The 26,393-nt window shown below is 48.1% G+C and overlaps 1 protein-coding gene across 2 annotated transcripts in view; it reads left to right on the top strand.

Moving 5' to 3' along the window:
- The first annotated feature begins 21,438 nt into the window (after positions 1-21,438).
- The window catches only part of LOC136620342 (squalene synthase-like), a 194,461-nt gene continuing 189,506 nt past the window's right edge, over positions 21,439-26,393 (top strand). Inside the window, exons 1-2 of one of the 2 annotated variants that reach the window (XM_066595056.1) lie at positions 21,439-21,568; positions 22,437-22,534. In XM_066595056.1, coding sequence (XP_066451153.1) covers positions 21,473-21,568; positions 22,437-22,534 — 194 coding nt within the window. In that variant the 5' untranslated portion in view covers positions 21,439-21,472. Of the gene's footprint in view, positions 21,569-22,436; positions 22,535-24,028; positions 24,829-26,393 lie in introns of those variants that run through there. The other variant, XM_066595081.1, reaches the window with a different exon arrangement.

The following is a 26,393-nucleotide window of genomic DNA, read 5'->3' as shown; positions in this document are numbered from 1 at the left end:
GTCATTTTCATGGAGTGATGAGGCTGGGAGGAAGGAGGAGCAGCAGCCAGAGGATTCAGAGTTGCAGCAGTGGACGGCGTAGAACTCTATGTGGTCGATAGATTGCTGGATGCACTTTCTGCCATCCACGACAGGATCTGCTCACACTGCTCATTTTCTAATAAAGGTCTACCGCGTGGACCCATTAATTGTGAGATGAATGTGGGGACGCCAGAAACGTGCCTCTCTCCTAATCCCGCAGCAGTCGTCTGCGATACACCTGGATCAGGAGCTCGGCCTGTGCCCACACCCTGACTTGGGCCTCCGCGTCCTCGCCCGCGTCCACGTCCTCTAGGCCTACCCCTACCCCTTAGCATGGTGTATTACCAGTAGTGCAGAAACAGAACGCTGTAATAAATGTGCCGCTTATTGGCCTGTGGTTGGAGGCTGACTTCGCTTACGGAACGCACAGCAGAGCCAGGAAACAATTATGCGCAAGCCTGTAGTGAGACGTAGATGCGTATGACTAAGCGAGTGGAATTCACAGCGCAGAAGCAGTCAAGTGGCCAAAGGGTAGTGGTAGGCCTTAAAGGGGTTGTCCCGCGGCAGCAAGTGGGTCTATACACTTCTGTATGGCCATAATAATGCACTTTGTAATATACATTGTGCATTAATTATGAGCCATACAGAAGTTATAAAAAGTTTTATACTTACCTGCTCCGTTGCTGGCGTCCTCGTCTCCATGGTGCCGACTAATTTTCGCCCTCCGATGGCCAAATTAGCCGCGCTTGCGCAGTCCGGGTCTTCTGCAGTCTTCTATGGAGCCGCTCGTGCAGAATGCAGGCTCCGTGTAGCTCCGCCCCGTCACGTGCCGATTCCAGCCAATCAGGAGGCTGGAATCGGCAATGGACCGCACAGAAGAGCTGCGGTCCACGGAGACAGAGGATCCCGGCGGCCATCTTCAGCGGTAAGTATTGAAGTCACCGGAGCGCGGGGATTAAGGTAAGCGCTCCGGTAAGCTTTCTTTACCTCCCTGCATCGGGGTTGTCTCGCGCCGACCGGGGGGGGGGGGGTTGAAAAAAAAAAAACCCGTTTCGGCGCGGGACAACCCCTTTAAGTATTTTGCTTCAATTTTTTTTTAAATGGTGAGGTGAAACACCAGACAGACACTGTATGCAGCATATATTATGTATACTGTTTCCCTCTGGCGGGATGACGGCGGTCATGTAACGGGCACAGCAGAGCCAGGAAACAATTATGCGCAAGCCTGCTGTAACGCTTAGCTGGGTATTAATTAGCGACTACTACCCCCAGAAGACACGCAGTACACTGAAGACGGTCACAGGCAGCGCAAATATAGTATTTTTCCCCAATTTTTTTGAAAAAGCCCACTGCATATTAAGCCAGTATACCTCTTTCACCTTTCCCACTGTCCCTGCCTCACCAGTACTGCCCCTATACTCTGTAAAATGACTGCAGACTGAGGACGCTATGGTCTGCACGCCCGATATACAAAAAAAAATAAAATTGTGCAACACTGCTAAAAGCAGCCTCAACAGTACTGCACACGGTCAGATGTGGCCCTAAGAAGGACCGTTGGGGTTCTTGAAGACGAATATAACACCTAACACTCTCCCTATAGCAGCTACAGCCAGACTGCACTTTCGCTGATCTCTGTCAGCATGCATCTGTGGCGAGCCGCGAGCGGGGCAGATTTTAATACTCGGGTGTCACCTGATCTTCCCAGCCACTCACTGCAGGGGGGTGGTATAGGGCTTGAACGTCGCAGGGGGAAGTTGTAATGCCTTCCCTGTCTTTCTATTGGCCAGAAAAGCGCGCGAACGTCTCAGAGATGAAAGTGAAAGTAACTCGAACATCGCGTAGTATTCGTCACGAGTAACGAGCATCTCGAACACGCTAATACTCGAACGAGTATCAAGCTCGGACGAGTACGTTCGCTCATCTCTAGTTACTATGTATAGTCTTGCTACAGAAATTTTTCTGGGGCCCACCTATACTCTTGCTACTGAAATGTTTCAGGGGTTCGCCTATATTGTGGGTGCACAAAGGCTTTACCATTGCGGTGTTCAGCTATCTGACACATACAGAAAATGTATTGTGTGGGGACCCATGGATTTCCCATAGCTATGTAACTCACGGCACATTAGGTCCCACAATGTGAAGGCTGGGACCGAGCCTAACCCTGGGCCCGCTCACATACTTCCCACACAGAGTATTGCGGTTCCTACCTCGGTCATGGTTTGTCAGGCTTATAATGCCACCTCCTCCTCCTTGGGGTCTGGGGAACAGCGCTGGTCACCATGTATTATCTCTCGTTTTACCACAGTTATCCGAGATAATGGATTGGAGCATTCACAGTAAATGTAACTGATTTAATGACACTTTCACAGGATTATACCTGTGGTGCAGGGAGTCCATGCTGGAACTTGAGTTCCAGCATGGACTCCCTGCATGATCACAGAGGATAAGTGGCTTGATTAAGGCCAATTATTGGCCGAAACGTTGCCTGATACTTGCTCCATGGAATAATAAAGTATTGATTTTTTGCCATTAACAACTGTTCGCACCAGTTTATGCTGTCACACTCTTTTATATTTGATCATACGGAGGTTGACAGTTCACAACCTGTTTGTGACTGTTGCATTTTTTCATACTGAACGTGGTTCCTCCCTTGCGTGAGTTTTATCGCCATATTTTGCATGCTGCGGACTTACATATTTCTAGCTAAGATGTGGTAGCGTGTGTGCCTTGCTGCTTATGGTCTGTCCCAAGTAAAGTGTAAGGGGTTGGCCGCCAGGTTCTTGCCCCCTATTTGGCTTAATAGTGCAACCAGGGAGCCTCAGATGTACCCATTCATGCTGCCCTTGCTGTTCCCTATCCATTTCTGTGGTGTTTCCATGACTTTCTGATGTTTTCAGGTGTTTCACACAACCGCCCCTATGCAGGGCATGAGTCAGCTTGAAAAATGCTCGAGTCGCCCATTGACTTCAATGGGGTTCGTTACTCGAAACGAGCTCTCGAGTATTACGAAAAGCTTGACTCGAGTAACGAGCACCCGAGCATTTTGGGACTCGCTCATCTCTAGCAATTACGCATCATTCCCTAATCATCTATCCCGCTGCGTCTACAGAGATATGCCTCTCGCATCTCACCCATATTTTTTTCACCATGGAATAGAGCACTAGTAGCATCTATATGCATAGGCAAAAAATATACACTACAGCGCATATTAATGGTGCCTGGGGGAATAAATATTTGCTATAGTGCCTGTATCAAGCGCTTAGACATCAATATACTATAGGGACAGGCTCTGATCCTGATTGGTGGTTGGAGCCGCGCCCCCGCTATGTGCTTCTAGTACACCTGAGCTGGTGGATTAGAGATTGGCAGACTCTGATCTTCATTGGCAGTTGAAGCTGCGCCCCAGTTGATAGGTGGGGGTAGGGGCGGGCAGGATTTGCCACATATAAATCACTGATCTGCTGGTAGAGCATACTTTATGCAGATTGGTTATAGTGAGAGCTCTCAGCTATCTACTAGTATAGCTGGAAATTTATTCAGCTTTTACTAATGCAAGTGAAGACCGGTCTCCAAATCACTGAGACCATTATAAATGGGCTTAGTGTTAGGCCGCCCTCACACAGGCACGTTTTTCTGCAATTACTGCATTTTTTTCAGCAGCGCCGTAATCGTGGTATAACACACAAATTGTTTTCAATGGAGCCTCTTAGGCAGCGCTTTCCAGCGCTGTGATTTTTCAAGTGTAATCTGTTCTATTTATTGACGTTTAGTGCACCTCATCGATGATGGGGAGTGCTAAAAGCCAGCATCGGCCACAGCATCGCTGCGGCTGAAAACAAAAGTAAATCACAGTGAAGCGCTGGGTTTGAAAATGCAGCCCGTTGTTGAATGCCTGTGTGAGGAAAATCTTAGAGATGCAACACTGACTCTCCTATTTAGCTGCTAGTATCATTATAGGTGTTTGTATCCAAAATATCTGGTTTTTTTCAGCAGGTTGCACTGATTTGCCTTCCTCTGATTAACCCATTTGGGACCAAGCACTGTAAATAGACGACGCTTGGTCCTGGGCTTTAAACGTAGCTGATTGTAAAAATATGATGCGGTTTTAAAGCCCCTGTTCTGCAATCATGCAGGAGCATGTTGGGTTGTCAGCTATTAGTCACAGCTGATAACCCAGAGGAGAAGGCATGGATACTATTACCTGCTGCCCATACATTGTGACAGCATACTGGAGTCCTGGATACTATTACCTCCTGCCCATACATTGTGACATCATACTGGAGTCCTGGATACTATTACCTGCTGTCCATGTATTGTGAAATAAAAGACAAAAAACACGCACTTGCATAGGGCAACAAAAAATAAAATACACGCTTGCATAGGGAAAAAATACATGTACGAGAGCAGAAGTGAAGAAGAAAAAAATCTGCTTTTGCGCTCGTCGGGAAAAAAGATTTAAAGTATGACTTCAAGAGAATTTATTAGTATAAATATGAGCGACGCGTTTCGGCGAATATAATCGCCTTTCTCAAGCTCCAAGATAGAGCTTGAGAAAGGAGATTATATTCACCAAAACCCGTCGCTCATGTTTATACTAATAAATTCTCTTGAAGTCATACTTTAAATCTTTTTTCCCGACGAGCGCAAAAGCAGCTTTTTTTCTTCTTCACTTCTGCAAATTCATCATGCACCTTATAAGTGATTGTTTGCTGTTTTTTCTTTTGCTGCTCTCCGTCATGCTGCGGATGGGGGATTAAAAAGAACCTTTTCAAAGCCATCTTGGACATCGGTGTCGGCATGGTTGATCTGGCTGATTTTCCCCGTCCGACACTTGATATTGCCAAAGAAACGTGGGAGGCCGAGGTTACTCTGCATAGAAGTGTGGTGGAACATGTGGCCCAGATGCAAGACAGAATGTCTAAAGTCATGCCCCTGGTGAGAGAGCACCTACTCAGGGCTCAGGAAAGCCAAGCCCGTGTGTATAATAGAATGGCAAAGGCAAGGCAATTCAGTCCGGGGGACCGGGTACTAGTGCTTGTCCCAACGGTAGAGAGCAAGTTCCTGGCCAAGTGTCAAGGGCCCTATGAGGTCGTAGAGAAAGTGGGTGAGGTCAACTATAAAGTTCATCAGCCGGGGAAAAGAAAACCTCTACAAATATATCATGTGAACCTGTTGAAAGCCTGGAAGGAGCGAGACTCTCTGGACAGACCATGTTTGGTTATGGAGTCAGCGAGTGACAAGCATGATGTGACAATAGCTGAGGCATTGTCAAAGTTCCAAGTACAACAATGTAAAGAGTTTCTGCAGCGCAATAAGGACCTATTTATGGACCTGCTGGGTCGCACCAAGGTCATTGAACATGAGATTCTCACAGACCCCCAAGTAAAAGTTTGCCAAAAACCGTATCAAATTCCGGAGGCTCGTAGAGAGATAGTGTCCGCTGAAATAAAAAAAATGCTAGAACTGGGGGTAATCGAGGAGTCTAAGAGTGGATGGTCAAGCCCAATAGTGCTGGTGCCTAAACCCTCAGGGGAATGGCGGTTCTGTAATGATTACTGGAAGCTCAATGAGATATCATGCCTACCCCATGCCCAGGGTGGATGAACTAATTGAGAGGTTAGACCCAGCCAGGTACATTACCACCCTAGATTTAACGAAAGGGTATTGGCAAATTCCCCTTACAAAGGAAGCTAAAGAGAAGACAGCTTTTTCAACTCCAGACGGCTGTTTCCAATATAAGAGAATGCCTTTTGGGTTAAAAAATGCCCCTGCCACATTTCAGAGGGCGATGGATAGATTGCTAGGTCCCCACAAACGATACGCAGCAGCTTACCTGGATGACATCGTAATATTTAGCCGGGATTAGAAGAGCCACCTCAGTAAAGTTCAGGCGGTACTGGACTCTCTCAGAAGAGCAGGTTTCTCGATAAACCCCAAAAAATGTGCCTTAGGCATGGAGGAAGTTAAATACTTCGGCTTCATAGTCAGAAGGGGTTTGGTAAAACCTCAATGCAATAAAGTAGAGGCCATACAGAACTGGCCCCAACCCCTGACAAAAAAACAAGTGAGAGCCTTCCTGGGGATGGTGGGCTATTACCGATGTTTCATCCCTGATTTTGCCTCTATGGCAGCCCCGTTAACAGAACTCACGAAAAGGGAGAAAGTCGGTAATGGCACAATGGTCGCCAGAAGCAGAAAAGGTATTTGTAGAATTGAAACGTGCATTGTGTCAGCAGCCTGTGTTGGTGGCGCCTGACTTCAAGAAAGCATTTATAGTCCATACAGATGCGTCTGATGTGGGTCTGGGAGCCGTTATGTCACAGGAGGTTAATGGGGAAGAACATCCTCTCATGTTTTTAAGCTGGAAGCTTACCCCCTGCGAGAAAAATTATGCAATAGTGGAGAAAGAGGCCTTGGCAATAAAATGGGCACTAGAGGTGCTGAGATATTACCTACTGGGTAGGAAATTTAAGTTGGTGTCAGATCATACCCCCCTAAAGTGGATGAGCAAGAGGAAAGGGAACAACACCAGAGTAACAAGGTGGTTCCTGGCCTTTCAGGAGTTTGATTTCGAAGTTGAACACAGGCCAGGAAAAGCCAATGGTAATGCGGATGCCTTCTCAAGGGCGCATTGTTTGGTGGTTGGTGCCCAGCCCCCTGGCTTGGGGCAGAGGAGAGGGGGGGGGGTATGTAGTAGAGTGAGAGGTAAAGTGTGGGACGGATGGTACATATTGTAGAGACTACTAGCATCTGTGATGTAAACCCGGTCCGTCTCTCACTCCAGTACTCAGTTCCACCTGGCCCAGACAAGTGAGGTGCATAAATGGGCTCAGGTTGCAGTGTGAAGGAGGTGTGTCCTGTGTGAGCAGCAGAGGCTCACAGAGAGTGCTGAGCTGGAGACACTGCACCACACTGCTGAGAAGGTTTGCTTTACTTTGCCCTATTGGCATTTACAAATGTCAATGAATTGAAGGGGTAAAACCCCGGCAGCGGCTGTCTGTGCGGCTCGGTTTACAATTCCGAGTTAGAGTAATAAGTAGAGATGAGCGAGCACCAAAGTGCTCGGGTGCTCGTTGCTCGAGTTGAACTTTTTCGCGATGCTCGAGAGTTCGTTTCGAGTAATGAACCCCATTGAAGTTAATGGGCGACTCGAGCATGCCCCAGTCAGACTGGGTTTTTTTTATAAATAGACACAGGCAGGTACAACTCCCTTATGGGAAGTCCAGCATGGGTGGCTCCCTGGAACCCACCGGCGGTACATAAATAAATCCCATTGCAGTGCCCTGCTCGAGTCGAACTTTTTTGCGATGCTCGAGAGTTCGTTTCGAGTAATGAACCCCATTGAAGTTAATGGGCGACTCGAGCATTTGTGTATATGACCGATGCTCCGCTAAGGTTTTCATTTGTGAAAATCTGCAAAACCCAAGAAAGTGATGGAAACGACACAGAAAAGAATCGGGCAGGCGAGGGGCAACATGCTGGGCTGCATCTCAGGTTCCCAGGTCCCACTATTAAGCCACAATAGCGGCAAGAGTGCCCCCCCCCCTAACAATTTTTACTTCGGACAAACCCTCATTAGCAAGGCACACCTTAGCTAAGCACCAGACTACCTCCAACTAAGCACAATCACTGCCTGCGGGACACACCGCTGCTTCTTCTCCTGGGTTACATGCTGCCCAACCCCCCCCCCCCCCCACACACACACACACACACACGACCCTGCGTCCGCATCGCACACAAAAGTGTCCCTGTGCAGCCTTCAGCTGCCCTCATGCCACACGCCCAAGTCAGTCAGTGTCTTTGTGCCAGACAGGTCAAACACCGCGATGGGAACTAAGTGGGCACCAACAGCATACGTGGGTCCTAGGAAACCCAAGACATGAACAATTAATAAATCTGAGCGGCCAAACATGGCAGACTTGCACCGCACCCACGACATAGGCCTCGGCCCACAGCTTCAGCAATCCTAGGCAGGAAGCAGACTTTCACTGCACCCAGGACATAGGCCTCAGCACAAACCCTCAGCATTCGTGCGCCTAGAGTGGACTCCAATGCTAGCGTAGCTGTGCACGTCTCATTAGCGCTGTATTGCTCCTGTAGTTTGTCTCAATGCAGTGCCCCGGATAGTAGAGCTAACGTCAGATTAAATACAGGTAGTCACAGGCAGGTACAACTCCCCTATGGGAAGTCCGTGCGCACCCACAGCATGGGTGGGTCCCAGGAAGCCACAGGCGGTACATAAATAAATCCCCTTGCAGTGCCCTGCACAGCTGAGCTAACATCAGAGTAAATACAGGTGGCCTTTGGCCCACACTGCATGCCCCAGTCAGACTGGGCTTTTTTATAAATAGTCACAGGCAGGTAGAACTCCACAATGGGAATTCTGTGTGCACCCACAGCATGGGTGGGTCCCTGGAACCCACCGGCGGCACATAAATAAATCCCATTGCAGTGCCCTGCACAGCTGAGCTAACGTCAGATTAAATACAGGTGGGCTTCGGACAAACTGCATGCCCCAGTCAGACTGGGGTTTTTTATAAGTAGACACAGGCAGGTACAACTCCCCTATGTGAATTGCGTGTGCACCCACAGCATGGTTGGGTCCCAGGAAGCCACCGGCGGTACATAAATAAATCCCCTTGCAGTGCCCTGCACAGCTGAGCTAACATCAGATTAAGTACAGGTGGCCTTTGGCCCACACTGCATGCCCCAGTCAGACTGTTTTTTTTTATAAATAGTCACAGGCAGGTAGAACTCCGCAATGGGAATTCCGTGTGCACCCACAGCATGGGTGGCTCCCTGGAACCCACCGGCGGTACATAAATAAATCCCATTGCAGTGCCCTGCACAGCTGAGCTAACGTCAGATTAAATACAGGTGGGCTTCGGACAAACTGCATGCCCCAGTCAGACTGGGCTTTTTTATAAATAGTCACAGGCAGGTAGAACTCCGCAATGGGAATTCCGTGTGCACCCACAGCATGGGTGGCTCCCTGGAACCCACCGGCGGTACATAAATAAATCCCATTGCAGTGCCCTGCACAGCTGAGCTAACGTCAGATTAAATACAGGTGGGCTTCAGCCCACACTGCATGCCCCAGTCAGACTGGGGTTTTTTATAAATAGACACAGGCAGGTACAACTCTCCTATGGGAAGTCCGTGTGGACCCACAGCATGAGTGGGTACCAGGAAGCCACCGGCGGTACATAAATAAATCCCATTGCAGTGCCCTGGACAGCAGAGCTAACGTCAGATACAATACAGGTGGGCTTCGGCCCACACTGCATGCCCCAGTCAGACTGGGTTTTTTTAAATACAAACAGGCAGGTACAACTCCCCTATGGGAAGTCCGTATGGACCCACAGCATGGGTGGGTCCCAGGAAGCCACCGGCGGTACATAAATAAATCCCATTGCAGTGCCCTGCACAGCTGAGCTAATGTCAGATTAAATACAGGAGGGCTTTGGCCCACACTGCATGCCCCAGTCAGACTGGGGTTTTCTATAAATAGTCACAGGCAGGTACAACTCCACAATGGGAATTCCGTGTGCACCCACAGCTCGGGTGGCTCCCTGGAACCCACCGGCAGTACATAAATAAATCACATTGCAGTGCCCTGGACAGCAGAGCTAACGTCACATTACATACAGGTGGGCTTCGGCCCACACTGCATGCCCTAGTCAGTCTGGGTTATTTTTTGGGGACATGTACGTTGAACACCGCGATGGGAACACTTAGTGCACCCATAGTATGCACAGACCCCTGTAATACTCCTGTAGCAAAGGTATAAGCTGACCCCACTAACAGTTATGTTGCAGAAGTCTAGGGAGACCCTATTAACACTTCTGTAGTAATAGTATAGACGGACCCCAGTAACATTTCAGTAGCAGCAGTATAGGCAGAGCCCAGTATCAATTACATTTCAGTAGTAACAGTATCAACAGACCCCTGTAACATTTCCGTTACAGCAGTATAGGCAGAGGCCAGTATTAGTGGGATTTCCAGAGTAAGAGTATAGACAGATAGACAACACCTATGTGGAAAAGCTAGTATTTTCTGAGAAAAGAGAGGGGCATTTGATTGCAATGAAAAGGATATTCAAGGTACTGAAAGGCTTCATTCATATATTTTCTGTTGTCCATTTCAAAGTGTTAGCAAATAGCAATCCAAGTTTCCGGCTACTACCACGGATCCTTCTTAGGAATTACCAAAGATGATCACAAGTAAAGACCTCATCATCGGTCAGTCCAAAATCATTCAGGGAGTATGTGGTTCTCAGCTGGCCTGCTTCCACCAAGGATCGGTGCCTGCTGCTACTCTGTCCCTTGCCCTGCAGGGATGCTGTGTTCTATAGTCACCTGTATTCCGACCTCAGCTGTACGCTTATCTTTGGACTTAGCAGTACCAACAAGTTGGAAGCCACCATTGCTCTACCAGTCGGCTGAAAGCTTCAGCTAGGGATAATGGACTACTACCGCGGTTGTATTTAGTTGGTTTTCGGAATGTGGCCAGGATGAAGTTGTGGAGTGTGGACATACTAGCGCGATTTTATTTAGTTGGTTTTCGGAATGTGGCCAGGATTAAGTTGTGGAGTGTGGACCTATAAGCGCGGTTTTATTTAGTTGGTTTTCGAAATGAGGCCAGGATTAAGTGGGCCGTGGCGGGGGTGGGGGGTGGGCTTTCCTATTGTGTCGTTCAAGGTGAAATTCTTGGACAGCCACCTGACGGACCACTGCGAAAGCATTTGCCAAGAATGTTTTCATTGTTGGAGGAGGAGGAGGGGGATGTTTTTGAGGCAGAACGTGTCCTGTCCACGTGTCCGTGGTTATATGCACCTTCCCAGTAACCGTGTTGCTGAAAAATTGTCACGCCTGGGGACCTAGTAGCGCGGCCTCGCCGCCATCATCTCTTTGGGAAGCCTCCGTTTCCACAACCCTGTAACATAGCATTAGCAGCAGTATAGGCAGAGCCCAGAATTAGTAACATTTCAGTGGTAAGAGTATGGACAGACCCCAGTAACATTTCCGTAGCAGCAGTATAGGGAGAGCCCAGTATTAGTAACATTTTGGTAGTAGCAGTATAGACAGGCCCCAGTAACATTTCAGTAGCATCAGTAGGGACAGACCCCAGTAGCATTTCAGTAGCAACAGTAGGTACAGACCCCAGTAACATTTCATTGGCAGCAGTAGGAAAAGACCCCAGTAACATTTCATTTGCAGCAGTATAGACAGACCCCAGTAACATTTCAGTAATATAAGTATAGACAGACCCCAGTAACAGTTCAGTAGTAACAGTAGGGACAGACCCCAGTAACATTTCATTTGCAGCAGTACAGACAGACCCCAGTAACATTTCATTTGCAGCTGTATAGACAGACCCCTGTAACATTTCAGTAGTATAAATATAAACAGACCCCAGTAACAGTTCAGTACTAACAGTAGGGAGAGACCCCAGTAACATTATATTGGCAGCAGTAGGGAAAGACCCCCGTAACATTTCAGTAGCAACAGTATAGACAGACCCCTGTAACATTTCAGTTGTATCAGTAGGAACAGACCCCAGTAATATTTCAATAGCAACAGTATAGACAGACCCCAGTAACAGTTCAGTAGTAACAGTAGGGAGAGACCCCAGAAACATTTCATTGGCAGCAGTAGGGACAGGCCCCAGTAACATTTCAGTTCGATCAGTGCAGACAGACCCCAGTAACATTTCATTGGCAGCAGTAGGGACAGACCCCCATAACATTTCAGCAGCAACAGTATAGACAGACCCTTGTAACATTTCAGTTGTATCAGTAAGGACAGACCTCAGTAACATTTCAGTTGTATCAGTTACGACAGGCCCCAGTAACATTTCAGTTCCAGCAGTGCAGACTGACCCCAGTAACATTTTATTGGCAGCAGTAGGACAGACCCCAGTAACATTTCAGTAGTATCAGTTGCGACAGGCCCCAGTAACATTTCAGTTCCAGCAGTGCAGACAAACCCCAGTAACATTTCATTGGCAGCAGTAGGGACAGGCCCCAGTAACATTTCAGTAGTATCAGTTGCGACAGGCCCCAGTAACATTTCAGTTCCAGAAGTGCAGACAGACCCCAGTAACATTTCATTGGCAGCAGTAGGGACAGACCCCAGGAACAGTTCAGTACGAACAGTAGGAAGAGACCCCAGTAACATTATTTTGACAGCAGTAGGGACAGACCCCCGTAACATTTCAGTAGCAACAGTATAGACAGACCCCTGTAGCATTTCAGTTGTATCAGTTACGACAGGCCCCAGTAACATTTCAGTAGCAACAGTATAGACAGACCCCAGTAACAGTTCAGTAGTAACAGTAGGGAGAGACCCCAGTAACATTTCATTGGCAGCAGTAGTGACAGGCCCCAGTAACATTTCAGTAGTATCAGTTGCGACAGGCCCCAGTAATATTTCAATAGTATCAGTTGCGACAGGCCGCAGTATCATTTCAGTTCCAGCAGTGCAGACAGACCCCAGTAACATTTCATTGGCAGCAGTAGGGACAGACCCCCGTAACATTTCAGTAGCAACAGTATAGACAGACCCCTGTAACATTTCAGTTGTATCAGTTACGACAGGCCCCAGTAACATTTCATTGGCAGCAGTAGGGACAGACCCCAGTAACATTTCAGTAGTATCAGTAGAGACAGGCCCCAGTAACATTTCAGTTCCAACAGTGCAGACAGACCCCAGTAACATTTCAGTAGTAACTGTGTAGACAGACCCCAGTAACATTTCATTTGCAGCAGTATAGACAGACTCCAGTAGCATTTCAGTAGCAGCAGTCTAGGCAGTGCCCAGTAACATTTCAGTAGTAACAGTATAGATAGACCCCATTAACATTTCATTTGCAGCAGTATAGACAGACCCCAGTCACATTTCATTTACAGCAGTATTCACAGACTCCGAGTAACTTTTCAGTTGTAGTAACAGTATAGACAGACCCCAGTAACATTTCTGTAGGAGCAGTATAGGCAGAGCAGCACATTAACATTTCCGTAGCAGCCGTATAGGGAGAGCACAGTATGTTTAGCATTTCAGTAGTAGCAGTACAGACAGACCCCAGTAACATTTCCGTAGCAGCAGTATAGGCAGAGCAGAAGATTAACATTTCCATTGCAGCAGTATAGGGGGAGCCCAGTATTTGTAACATTTCAATAGTAGCAGTATAGACAGGCCCCAGTAACATTTCCGTAGAAGCAGTATGGGCAGAGCCCAGTATTAGTAATGTTTCAGTTGGAGCAGTACAGACAGGCCCCAGTAACATTTCCATAGAAGCAGTATGGGCAAAGCAGCAGATTAACATTTCCGTTGCAGCAGTATAAGGAGAGCACAGTATTTTTAACATTTCAGTAGTAGCAGTACAGACAGGCCCCAGTAACATTTCCGTAGCAGCAGTATAGGCAAAGCAGCAGATTAACATTTCCGCTGCAGCAGTATAGGGAGAGCCCAGTATTTGTAACATTTCAGTTGTAGCAGTATAGACAGACCCCAGTAACATTTACGTTGAAGCAGTATAGGGAGAGCCCAGTATTAGTAACATTTCAGTAGTAGCAGTATAGACAGGCCCCAGTAACATTTCCGTAGAAGCAGTATGGGCAGAGCCCAGTATTAGTAATGTTTCAGTTGGAGCAGTACAGACAGGCCCCAGTAACATTTCCATAGAAGCAGTATGGGCAAAGCAGCAGATTAACATTTCCGTTGCAGCAGTATAAGGAGAGCACAGTATTTTTAACATTTCAGTAGTAGCAGTACAGACAGGCCCCAGTAACATTTCCGTAGCAGCAGTATAGGCAAAGCAGCAGATTAACATTTCCGCTGCAGCAGTATAGGGAGAGCCCAGTATTTGTAACATTTCAGTTGTAGCAGTATAGACAGACCCCAGGACCATTTCCGTAGAAGCATTATGGGCAGAGCCCAGCATTTGTTACATTTCAGTAGTTGCGGTATAGACAGACCACAGTAACATTTACGTTGAAGCAGTATAGGGAGAGCCCAGTATTAGTAACATTTCAGTAGTAGCAGTAGAGACAGACCCCAGTAACATTTACATAGAAGCAATATAGGGAGAGCCCAGTATTAGTAACATTTCAGTAGTAGCAGTATAGACAGGCCCCAGTAACATTTCCGTAGAAGCAGTATGGGCAAAGCAGCAGATTAACATTTCCGTTGCAGCAGTATAGGGAGAGCACAGTATTTTTAACATTTCACTAGTAGCAGTACAGACAGGCTCCAGTAACATTTCCGTAGCAGCAGTATAGGCAGAGCAGCAGATTAACATTTCCGGTGCAGCACTATAGGGAGAGGCCAGTATTTGTAACATTTCAGTAGTAGCAGTATAGACAGACCCCAGCAACATTTCCGTAGAAGCATTATGGACAGACCCCAGTAACATTTACGTTGAAGCAGTATAGGGAGAGCCCAGTATTAGTAACATTTCAGTAGTAGCAGTATAGACAGACCCTAGTAACATTTCCGTAGAAGCAATATAGGGAGAGCCCAGTATTTGTAACATTTCAGAAGTAGCAGTATAGACAGACCCCAGTAACATTTACGTAGAAGCAGTATGGGCAGAGCCCAGCATTAGTAACATTTCAGTAGTAGCAGTATAGACAGACCCCAGTAACATTTCCGCTGCAACAGTATAGGGAGAGCCCAGTATTAGTAACATTTCAGTAGTAGCTGTACAGACAGACCCCAGTAACATTTCCGTAGAAGCAATATAGGGAGAGCCCAGTATTAGTAACATTTCAGTAGTAGCAGTATAGACAGACCCCAGTAACATTTCCATAGAAGCAGTATGGACAGAGACCAGTATTAGTAACATTTCAGTAGTAGCAGTACAGACAGGCCCCAGTAACATTTCCGTAGAAGCAGTATGGGCAGAGCCCAGTATTTGTAACATTTCAGTAGTAACAGTATACACCAACCAAGGTAACATTTCAGGAGCAGACGTATCGGCAGACCGAAGTTACATTTCTGTTGCAGATGTATAGGCAGACCCCTCTAGCATTACTGTGGCAGAAGTATAGGTAGGCAGAACAGAGTTACATTTCTGTAGCAAAAGTGTAGGCCAATCCCAGACACATTGGTGTACCATGAGTGCAGGCGAAGCCTATAAAAATTTCTTGGATTACATTGTAGGCGAGGGCCCAAAAAATTGGTGTACCGACAGTAGAAATGATGTACCCCAGAAAAATTGCCCATGCCCAACCCAGAGGGCAGGTGAAACCCATTAATCGCTTAGCTTACTGTGGCGTTATTTGTAACTAGGCCTGGAGGCAGCCCAGTTAAACTAAAAATTGGTTCAGGTGGAAGTTTCAATGAGAATTGAAAAGTATAAATATTGTTTACAAAAGTTATATGAGCCTTTTGGCCAACCGAAAAATTGGCCGTTCGCGGTGATTACGTGAGGTTTCAGGAGGAGGAGCAGGAGGAGGAGGACAAATATCATACACAGATTGACAAAGATAAAGGTCCCCATTTTTTACGGTGATAGAGAACAATGCTTGCATCTGTGGTTGCAGCGAAAATAATCTTTAGGTACTGCTGGTGTCCGCTGGTGGAGAAGAGAAGTCTGGGGAAATCCAGGCTTTGTTCATCTTTATGAGTGTAAGCCTGTCTGCATTGTCAGTTGACAGGCAGGTACGCTTATCCGTGATGATTCCCCCAGCTGCACTAAACACCCTCTCTGACAAAACGCTAGACGCAGGGCAAGCAAGCACCTCCAGGGCATACAGCGAGAGTTCGTGCCACGTGTCCAGCTTTGACACCCAGTAGTTGTACGGAGCAGAGGCTTCACGGAGGACGGTCGTACGATCGGCTACGTACTCCCTCACCATCTTTTTACAGTGCTCCCTCCGACTCAGCCTTGACTTGGGAGTGGTGACACAGTCTTGCTGGGGAGCCATAAAGCTGGCAAAGGCCTTGGAGAGTGTTCCCCTGCCTGCGCTGAACATGCTGCCTGATCTCTGCGCCTCCCCTGCTACTTGGCCCTCGGAACTGCACCTTCGGCCACTAGCACTGTTGAATGGGATGTTTACCATCAGTTTGTCCACCAGGGCCCTGTGGTATTGCATCACTCTCGAACCCCTTTCCTCCTCGGGAATAAGAATGGAAAGGTTCTCCTTATACCGTGGGTCGAGCAGTGTGTACACCCAGTAATCCGTAGTGGCCAGAATGTGTGTAACGTAAGGGTCACGAGAAAGGCATCCAAACATGAAGTCAGCCATGTGTGCCAGGGTACCTGTACGCAACACATGGCTGTCCTCACTAGGAAGATCACTTTCAGGATCCTCCTCCTCCACAGGCCATACACGCTGAATGGATGAGAGGCAAGCAGCATGGGTACCCTCTGCGGTGGCCCAAGCTGTCTCTTCCCCCTCCTCCTCCTCAGGCTCCTCCCCCTCCTCCTCCTCTTCCTCCTCAACGTGCTGAGATATAGACATGAAGGTGCTCTGACTATCCAGCGACATACTGTCTTCCCCCGCCTCCGTTTCCCACTGCAAAGCGCCAGCCTTTATGCTTTGCAGGGAACTTCTCAACAGGCATAGCAGGGGAATACTGGCGCTAATGATTGCAGCATCGCCACTCACCATCTGGGTAGACTCCTCAAAGTTTCCAAGGACCTGGCAGATATCTGCTATCCACGCCGACTCCTCTGTAAAGAATTGAGGAGGCTGACTCCCACTACGCCGCCCATGTTGGAGTTGGTATTCCACTATTGCTCTACGCTGCTCATACAGCCTGGCCAACATGTGGAGCGTAGAGTTCCACTGTGTGGGCACGTCGCAAAGCAGTCGGTGCACTGGCAGATTAAACTGATGTTGCAGGGTCCGCAGGGTGGCAGCGTCCATGTTGGACTTGCGGAAATGTGCGCTGACCTGGCGCACCTTGCCGAGGAGGTCTGACAAGTGTGGGTAGTCTTTCAGAAACCGCTGAACCACCAAAGTAAAGACATGGGCCAGGCATGGCACGTGCGTGAGGCTGCCGAGCTGCCGAGCCGCCACCAGGTTACGGCCGTTGTCACACACGTTGAAGGCTCAGCAGGGAAAGCCAGCGGTCGGTCTGCTCTGTCAGACCATGCAACAGTTCGTGGGCTGTGTGCCTCTTCTCTCCTAAGCTGAGTAGTTTCAGCACGGCTTGCTGACGCTTGCCCACCACTGTGCTGCCGTGCGACACCGACTGCTGGCGACGTGCTGCTGCTGACACATCTGGATTGCGACAGTAATTAGCAAAAAAGAACCACGGCACTCACTCGACCCCGCCAGAAAAGAAAACTTGGGGGGGGGGAAGAGACAGAGAGAAATTCAAAAAAAGTTTCCTTCTCTGTAGCGAAAAAATGTTCATGCAAAGCCAGCAACGGGGCTATGGACCTAAGCCCCTTCCACGATCCCAATACTATAGCAAAGTTGTGGCAGCATATAATGATGCAAAAAAAAGGCTTCTTGATTAAAGGAGCATATTTTATTGTTTCACAGTTTTAAAAAAGGCGACGTTTCGACCTACAAACAAGGTCTTTTTCAAGCCAACAAACTAGTGAAAACACAGTTCAGACTCCATACGGAACATGGAGTCTGAACTGTGTTTTCACTAGTTTGTTGGCTTGAAAAAGACCTTGTTTGTAGGTCGAAACGTCGCCTCTTTTAAAACTGTGAAACAATAAAATATGCTCCTTTAATCAAGAAGCCTTTTTTTTGCATCATTATATGCTGCCACAGCTTTGCTATAGTATTGACATCTGGATTGCGAGGCAGAGGTTGCATAGGAGGAGGAGGAGGAGGAAGGTTTAGTGGAGGTGGCATACACCGCCGCAGATACCAGCACTTCACTAAATTCACCCAATGTGCCATCAGGGAGATATAGTGGCCCTGCCCACCTGTGCTTGTCCACGTGTCCGTTGTTAAGTGGACATTGCCAGTAACCACGTTGGTGAGGGCGCGTACAATATTGCGGGAGACGTGGTCGTCCAGGGCTGGGACGGCACACTGTGAAAAATAGTGGCGACTGGGGACAGAGTAGCGCGGGGCCGCCGCCGCCATCATGTTTTTGAACGCCTCAGTTTCCACCAGCCTGTACAGGAGCATCTCCAGGCTGATCAATTTGGCTATGTGGACATTTAAAGCTTGAGCATGCGGGTGCATGGCGGCGTATTTGCGCTTTCGCTCCAACGATTCTCTTAGCGACAGCTGGACGCTGCCCTAAGAGACATTGCTGGATAGGGCCGAGGACAGCGGAGGTGAGGGTGTGGGTCCAGGCCAGGAGACGCTCGTGCCTGTGTCGTGAGAGGTGAGTTGGATCTCAGTGGCAGGTTGGGGCCCAGGGGGAGAGGCAGTGGCGCAACCCGGAGGCGGTGAACGGCCTTCATCCCACCTTGTGGGGTGCTTGGCCATCATATGCCTGCACATGCTGGTGGTGGTGAGACTGGTGGTGGTGGCTCCCCGGTTGATCTTGGCGCGACAAAGTTTGAACACCACTGTTCATCGGTCGTTCGCAGTCTCAGTGAAAAACTCCCACACCTTTGAGCACCTTGGCCTCTGCACGGTGGCTTGGCCCGAGGGGGTGCTTTGGGAAACAGCTGGTGGATTATTCGCTCTGGCCCTGCCTCTACCCCTGGCCACCCCACTGCCTCTTGCAACCTGTCCTGAAGCTGCAATTGCCTCCCCCTCTGAAGACCTGTCCTCAGTTGGCTTATCACACCAGGTGGGGTCAGTCACCTCATCGTCCAGCGGCTCTTCCTCCGAATCCTCTGTGAGCTCCTCCCTCAGACTTACTGCCCTTACTACTCTGCCTCACTAATAGACAACTGTGTCTCATCGTCCTCCTCACCCACTGAAAGCTCTTGAGACAGTTGCCGGAAGTCCCCAGCCTCATCCCCCGGACCCCGGGAACTTTCGGTTGGGCATCGGTCACGACAAACTCCTCCGGTGGGAGAGGAACCATTGTTGCCCAATCTGGGCAGGGGCCCGAGAACAGTTCCTGGGATTCTGCCTGCTCCTCAGAATGTGTCATTTTCATGGAGTGAGGAGGCTGGGAGGAAAGAGGAGCAGCAGCCAGAGGATTCCGAGTTGCAGCAGTGGACGGCGTAGAAGTGCTGGATGCACTTTCTGCCATCCATGACAGGACCTGCTCACACTGCTCGTTTTTTAATAAAGGTCTACGACGTGGACTCAAAAATTGTGATATGAAGCTGGGGACCCCAGAAAATTTCCTCTCTCCTAATCCCGCAGCAGCCGGCTGCGATTCACCTGGACCAGGAAGTGGGCCTATGCCCACACCCTCACGTGGAACTCCGCATCCTCGACCGCGTCCACGGCCTCTACCCCTACCCCTCAGCATGGTGGATTAAGAATCGAGCAGACACTAAGCGGTGTAAGAATTTTTGTGAATTACTGCCGCGCAGTTGGTGTCTGCCAGCAGTTATATAACGCAAAATGAAGCCAGAGATAAATTATAAGGAAGGATGCAAGCAGGACTAGCTGTGCAATATGCAGTTGTGATGCACCTTAAGTCCTACAGGCCACGCAGTGATATGCACTGGGTCACAGGTAGCCGTAAAAAGGATTTCTTTTTTAATATCTGTTTTTTTCAATGCAATGCAGGCTATGGAGCGTGTATTGGACTTTACCTCTATGGGTGTCTGCCACCATACACTGTGCAGGCATCTGACGGCTAACACAGAGGGGGGTGGGGGATTTGTGCTTTCTTGGCGTGCACTTGGAGGCAGACAGCGCTTACGTTACACTAACTGCACCCAGCAAAAAATTTTACTGAAGGCTGAACGCAGGCCTTGCTGTGCAATACTGAGGTACTAAACTCCCAGCAACCACGCAGTAAAATGCATACGGTCACAGGTAGCCCTAAGAAGGACCGTTGGGATTGCTGTAGACAGGATTCCACACTACCACTGTCCCTGCCTCACCAATACTTCCCCTATACTACGTAGTACAGACTGCAGCCTGAGAACGCTATAGCTGTAATGGGGCTGCACACCCGATATACAAAAAAAAAAAAGTGCACAACTACTCCCAGCAGCCAAAACAGTAGTGCACTAGGTGAGATGTGGCCCTAAGAAGGACCGTTGGGGTTCTTGTAGACACTAACACTCTCCCTATAGCAGCAGCAGCACTGTCCCTAATCTCTGCCAGCGTGCGTCTGTGGCGAGCCGCGGGCGGCGCCACTTTATATACTCGGCGATCACTTGATCTCGCCAGCCACTCACTGCAGGGGGGTGGGATAGGGCTGGAACATCACAGGAGGAAGTTGTAATGCCTTCCCTGCATGTCTATTGGCCAGAAAATGGCGCAAATCTTTCAGGGAAGGAAATGGAATTGACTCGAACATCACGTGGTGCTCGTCTCGAGTAACGAGCATCTCGAGTACCCTAATACTCGAACGAGCATCAAGCTCGGACGAGTATGCTCGCTCATCTCTAGTAATAAGGCTTCTACAAAGAGTTCGACCTTTCTTGCAGGAATGCTGCCTTCCAATAGGTGGCGCTGTAAGGTATTGTTCCATCTTCCCTATTTGCATAAATATGGCGCACGGCGTGTCGTGTTACCAGCAGACGCTGCAGATGCATCACGATCGGTGCAGAGAGGAGGGGAGTCGTTGTCCATAGCAACCAGAACACCCCTGAGGAATGAGGTGGAAGCTGATTGGTCGCCGTGGGCCACTTTACCACTTAGCGCCAGTTTTGATACATCCAAGCCGTTATGCTAATGACTAGCAGCGTCAGAAACTTGTGTTAAACTTCAAATGTGTGACAGACGCCCCCATGTTTCATCTTGGTTAGTGACATGGAGGACAACATTGGAAATAAAGCATTTATAAGTGAGCGGTTCCACAAAGCGCAATGACTGCGCCAAACTATTGACTTGGACTTGTGAGTTTTGTGCTCCAATGGCTCCTGCACCGCAGTGATGACGCCATGTGTGTGTAATCCGCCATAACTATATTCTCTGTCTGCGACATTTTAATAAACTGGTAATTATTTGCACTAAATATCTCCTTTCTGCTTTGTCCGGACTCCACTGATAATATTACCGCAGTGGCTGCTGGGACTTGTAGTTTCAGAGCAACGCCTGCAGGGTTTACTGGGGCTTGTAGTTCATCAACACCCAGACAAGGTGCAGCTGGCGTCTGAGAAACTACATTTCCCAGCATGCCCCAATCTTTAGCGACACAATCACAGCACGAATTGTTCGTTGTACATCACTCACTCAGCCAATCACCGTCCAGCGCGTCCCGTTACCCCAGCAACAGGTCCTCTCTATAGTAAGTGGGACGACCGTCCAGCCAGACTTGTCAGTCGGCTACGGAGCTGCGCAGCTATTGGCTGGGAGTGACAGCGGAGGCGGAGCTAACAGCCGGCAGGTGAATGTATAAGTGATGCTGCTGCAGGTGAGGATCGCGCATCGCTCCCCGCCGTCATGGACTTCCTGAGGTCTCTGGGACACCCGGAGGAGATCTACAACCTGCTCAGGTTCAAGATGGGCTGTCGGACTGTCCTGTCCCAGCAGGAGCGGGTAAGGGAGAAGCCCCGGAGCAGGTCATCCTGTATTGTAGGCTGTGACAAAGTTGCCCCCCTGTTGTGCAGAGTCGTATCGCTGGGAAATCAATTGGGCTTCCAGCTGAGTAAGAAAGTGCTGTGAATACCTGGTGATGGCAGCCATTGGGGGGCATTTATTATAAACACCACCCAAAGGTAAATTTGCCAAAAATCCTTAAGTGGAATAAACTGGGGCAGTGCTCTCATCTTTTGGTGCATCTTGTTTCTGCGGCCCAGAGAGTGCAACAAAAATTACACACTACCGTTCTATGGGTTAGTACCATTACTATACCACACTTTATTTTCCTGTCGACACTGTGCAAGGGCACTTTTTGGGGGACGTCCTGTGGTTTGCCTTGGTACAGGACACACTTTGAAATGCCCCCCCAGGATCGGTTGTGGGATTTCAAGGGTTAACAGCTCTAATGAGCCATGCAGCTTATCGGAGCTGTTGTCAGCAGGTGTAAGACAGCTGTTGTATGGAGAGAGAGAGAACACTGTGTGATCTTGCTTCATAGGTATCTCAACTCTGCAGGATGTAACTGTATGTACTATAGGGTTAATGGGTCAGGTAAGGCTATGCATCATAGTGAACTGATCCGGAGTCACTGTGTACATATATTACTAATCCTGCAGTATACTCCAGAGCTACATCGGATCAATAATGTATGTACACAGTGACTCCACCGGCAGAATAGTGAGTGCAGCTCTGCAGTATAATACAGGATGTAACTCAGGATCAATACAGGATAAGTAATATATGTACACAGTGACTCTACAAACACCCTCCCACCCCCCAGAGCTCACAGTCTGCAAACTTCACTCTGTTAATCTTCCCCCAACAGGACTCCATGAGCGATAGTCTCCAGACCTGCTACAAGTACATGAACAAGGCCACCAAGAACATTACAGCCATCGTCCTTACCCTGGACGGGAAGCTCCGGTGGGTGGGATCTCCGCTACTCTGTATTATACTGCCTGTTTGTCGGGGGATTTTTCTCTCTATCCATCTATGTAGGTGCAGCGTCCGAGCGGGGTGCGCCAATGTGGGAGAGATCACGGGAAAGCAAGATGGATGTCATGGGTGGCTGTGTGATCTCCCCCTGCAAAGGTGCCTGACTCAGTAACCCCACAGTGGCAAAAAGGGTTACACAATCTCAGCCTTTTTTTTTTTTTAAACAGTTTGTCATGTGACGCCAGCACCTTATCTGGGACTCCAAGAGTTAATGGCAAAATAACACATGAGTTCTGGTAGCTTTGATTAGTAAACTGGAGGTATGCAGTTTTGATAAAAGAAAACAATGGCAGTCTTGCAGCATTGGCAGATATATTACTTTGCAGTAAGTGAAACTTCGATTCATCTGTCACCGTGGCAGAATAAGTCCGTAAATCTACAAAAGGTCACTGAAAAGGACTAAAACTTAACTCTTAGGTATAAATAATAAAATTGAAACCTTTAGCATGACACACGTATATATTGTATAATCAATGGAGATGAGCGAGTATACTCGCTAAAGGTAATTGCTCGAGCAAGCATTGCTTTTAGCGAGTATTTTCCCCGCTCGAGACGGAAGGTTCAGGCGCCGGCGCGGGGGAGCGGTGAGTAGCGGCTGTCAGCAGGAGAGAGAGAGATCTCCCCTCCGTTCCGCCCCGCAGCTCCCTGCCCGCTGTCGGCACCCGAACCTTCCGTCTCGAGCGGGGAAGATACCCGCTAAAGGCAATGCTCGCTCGAGCAATTGCCTTTAGCGAGTATGCTCGCTCATCTATAATAATCAAACTAACATCCTACCCCTTTCAGAATGATAATTAATATACCCCAAATTGGATCCAAGATGACTTTCCTGCAATTGTTCCCATAAGATTCATGTATAGAGGCCTCTATCTTCTCATGGGGTGCAGAAAAAATCATTATTATAGTTCAATGAGCACCCTATCGAGCCAAAATGAAAATGATCTAGATATATCTCTTTATATAAAGTGATCTATGTAGTTATTTGCAGGTTTTTATTGAAGAAAGACAAGGATCTCCATGGTTCTTAAGGTCCATTTAAACACTATCGCTTAAAAGATGTCTTTTTGAGCGATAATCATTGAGTCCTTTACAGAACAAGATGACCGCTCAAATGTTGAGCGATCACCTTGCTCTCCAAAAGGAGGATGCAGAAGACAAGCGTCACCTGGCTGTCAAACTGCCTTGCCCTGGTGGGCAACCACCACTTACGGTGGTGTCAAGGTACAATAATACTGGCTGTCTGATAGTACAGCAGGGAGACTATACATGATAAGCAGCAGCCAAAGACACCTTTTGCCCTAATGCCATTTCCAGAATGGTGATATCACCTTCTGCCTTAATACCAGAATTTCTATTCGTCTAGGATAGCATCTCTGTTTTTCATTTTAAATTTTTTTTTTTTTTTTGAAAGCCGCCTCTTAACAAGTTTCCCTGCCAGCTAATAGTTGTGGTCGTTTCATCGGGATGGCTAGGCTATCTTAGAGTAGTTCTTTTCTAAGCTAACTAGAATGCAGCCTGACCAGCTGTCAGCTTGTTCTGTGATACTGCACGCAAAATTGGACGAAGGGTGCCGGAGGGTCTTCCCAGGACAGGGTTAACCCTTTGAGCACCAGTTTAGTTAACATTCCCCTTCCATTCTGTTATAATGCATACAGTGTATCAGAATTGTTTCATAAGGTGCATTCTTTATTCCATATTTTGTTTTCTAGGTGTTACATGACAAATGATTGTGTAGCTACCCTGGTGGACCTTCCTGGCTACTACACTGGCATCTGTTATCAGCGCAAATTCCTCACTATTTGGTGTCGTCTTGTCTCCCCCACTTAAAAAAAAAAAAAGTAGAATCTGCACCACTGATTGACAAGCTGCGGATTTAAATTCTGCATCGCCTGTCACTTTTGTACAAATTTTGGGCACATTTTCTCCATAGCGTGTGATTTAGAAAATCTTTCACATCACTGCTGAAAAAGCTGCAGATCTTCTTCTACATGGATGGTCTGCATGGCAAATCGGCCCCGTAGCCCCTGTGACTCTACTGGCTCCTTCAGATGGGCATATCTGCATGCACAATACAGAGAACAGAACCCAGCATGCTCTACTTTTGTGCACAAAGGTCCCCATAGCAGTCTATGTGGGGCGGGGAGGTGGTGGAGTGCTCAACTGCACAAGCTATACATAGAGATGTGCAACTTTTGGGGGAAAAAACGCATATGAAATTTATTGGGGTAAGTAGCCCTTTAATTTGGGGCGTGGTCATGTTCCATGTGGGAAAGTACAGTAAAACACATCATTATGCATGCAAAAAGGCTCATTTACAGTGCTAATCCTGTCCTGGCGTAGGTCCTGTCTTCAAGAACCCCAACAGTCCTTAGTGCTACATCTGACCGTGTGCATTACTGTTGTGGCTGGCTGGGAGCAGTAGTGCACTTTTATTTATATTTTTTTTCCCCTCATTTCAGGCTGTGCAGGCCATACATCTATAGCATTCTCAGTCTGCAGTCTATTATACAGGGTATAGGGAAAGTGCTGCTGAGATAGGGAAAGTGTTAGTGTAGGATCCTGTCTTCAAGAGCCCCAAAGCTCCTTCGTTGGGCTACATCTGACCGTGTGCATTGTAGTTGGGGCCTGCTGGGAGCAGTAGTGCATTCATTTTTGTATTACACCTAGTTTTTTTAGGCTGCAGTGCCATACAATCCAGCTCTCACCATGAAACAGCACTCAAATATTTTTTTCACAGAGCTGCCTCCAGGCTGTGTTACAAATTAAGCAACAGTGAGCTGTTTCTTTAAAAAAATGTTTCTGGGTTTCACCTGCCCTCACGGTTGAGCAATTTTTCAGGGGTACACTTGTACTCTTGGTACACCAATTTTTCTGGCCCTCGCCTATACTGTTATCGAACTAATATTTCCAGACTTCGCCTACACTCACGGTACACCAATGTTTCAGGGGTTCGCCTATACTCTTGCTACTGAAATGTTACTGGGGTCCGTCTATAATTTTACTACAGAAATGTTACTGGGGTCTGCCTATTGTTCTGCCTATACCTTTGCTACAGAAATGTAACTGGGGTCCGCCTATACCTTTGCTACAGAAATGTTACTGGGGTCTGTCTATACTATGGGTGCACAAAGACTACCCATCGTGGTGTTTTACCTCTCTGGCACAAATACACTGACTGGCTAGGGCAGAAATGTGGGCCGAGGCCAAGGTCCTTGCCAGGGTGAAACTCCGCCATGTTTGGGCACTCTGATTTCTTCCTGTGTAATACCATCTTTGTGCACTGACAGCATATGCAAGCCCAAGGAACTCAAAGACTTCCCCCTTGCAGTGTTGAGCTATCTGACACCTACACAGAATGAATTGTGTTGGGACACATGGATTTCCCATTGCTATGTAACTCAGGGCACCTTGGGTCACACAAGTTGGAGGCTGGGACCGAGCCTGACCCAGGACCCCCTCACGTACTTCCCACACAGACTATAGCGGGTCCTGGTCATGGTTTCTTGGCCTTGTAATGCCGCCACATCCTCTGTTAGGGGTGGGGTGACGCCAGATTCTTGCCCCTATTTTGGCTTAATAGTGGGACCTGGGAGCCTTAGATGCAACCATGCATGCTGCCCCTGCCCTTCCCTATCTGTTTCTGTGGTGTTTCCATGACTTTTGGATGTTTTCTGGTGTTTAAGTCATCAGCTATGCGGAGCATCAGTCCCATACAAAAATGCTTGAGGCTTCTATTGACTTCAATGGGGTTCGTTACTCGAAACAAGCTCTTGGGTATTATGGAAAGTTC

This window comes from Eleutherodactylus coqui, chromosome 1 (assembly GCF_035609145.1).
Source record: "Eleutherodactylus coqui strain aEleCoq1 chromosome 1, aEleCoq1.hap1, whole genome shotgun sequence".
NCBI classification, from domain to species: domain Eukaryota; kingdom Metazoa; phylum Chordata; class Amphibia; order Anura; family Eleutherodactylidae; genus Eleutherodactylus; species Eleutherodactylus coqui.
The sequence above is the reverse complement of the archived record's forward strand: the minus strand, read 5'-3'. Positions and strand labels throughout refer to the sequence as shown.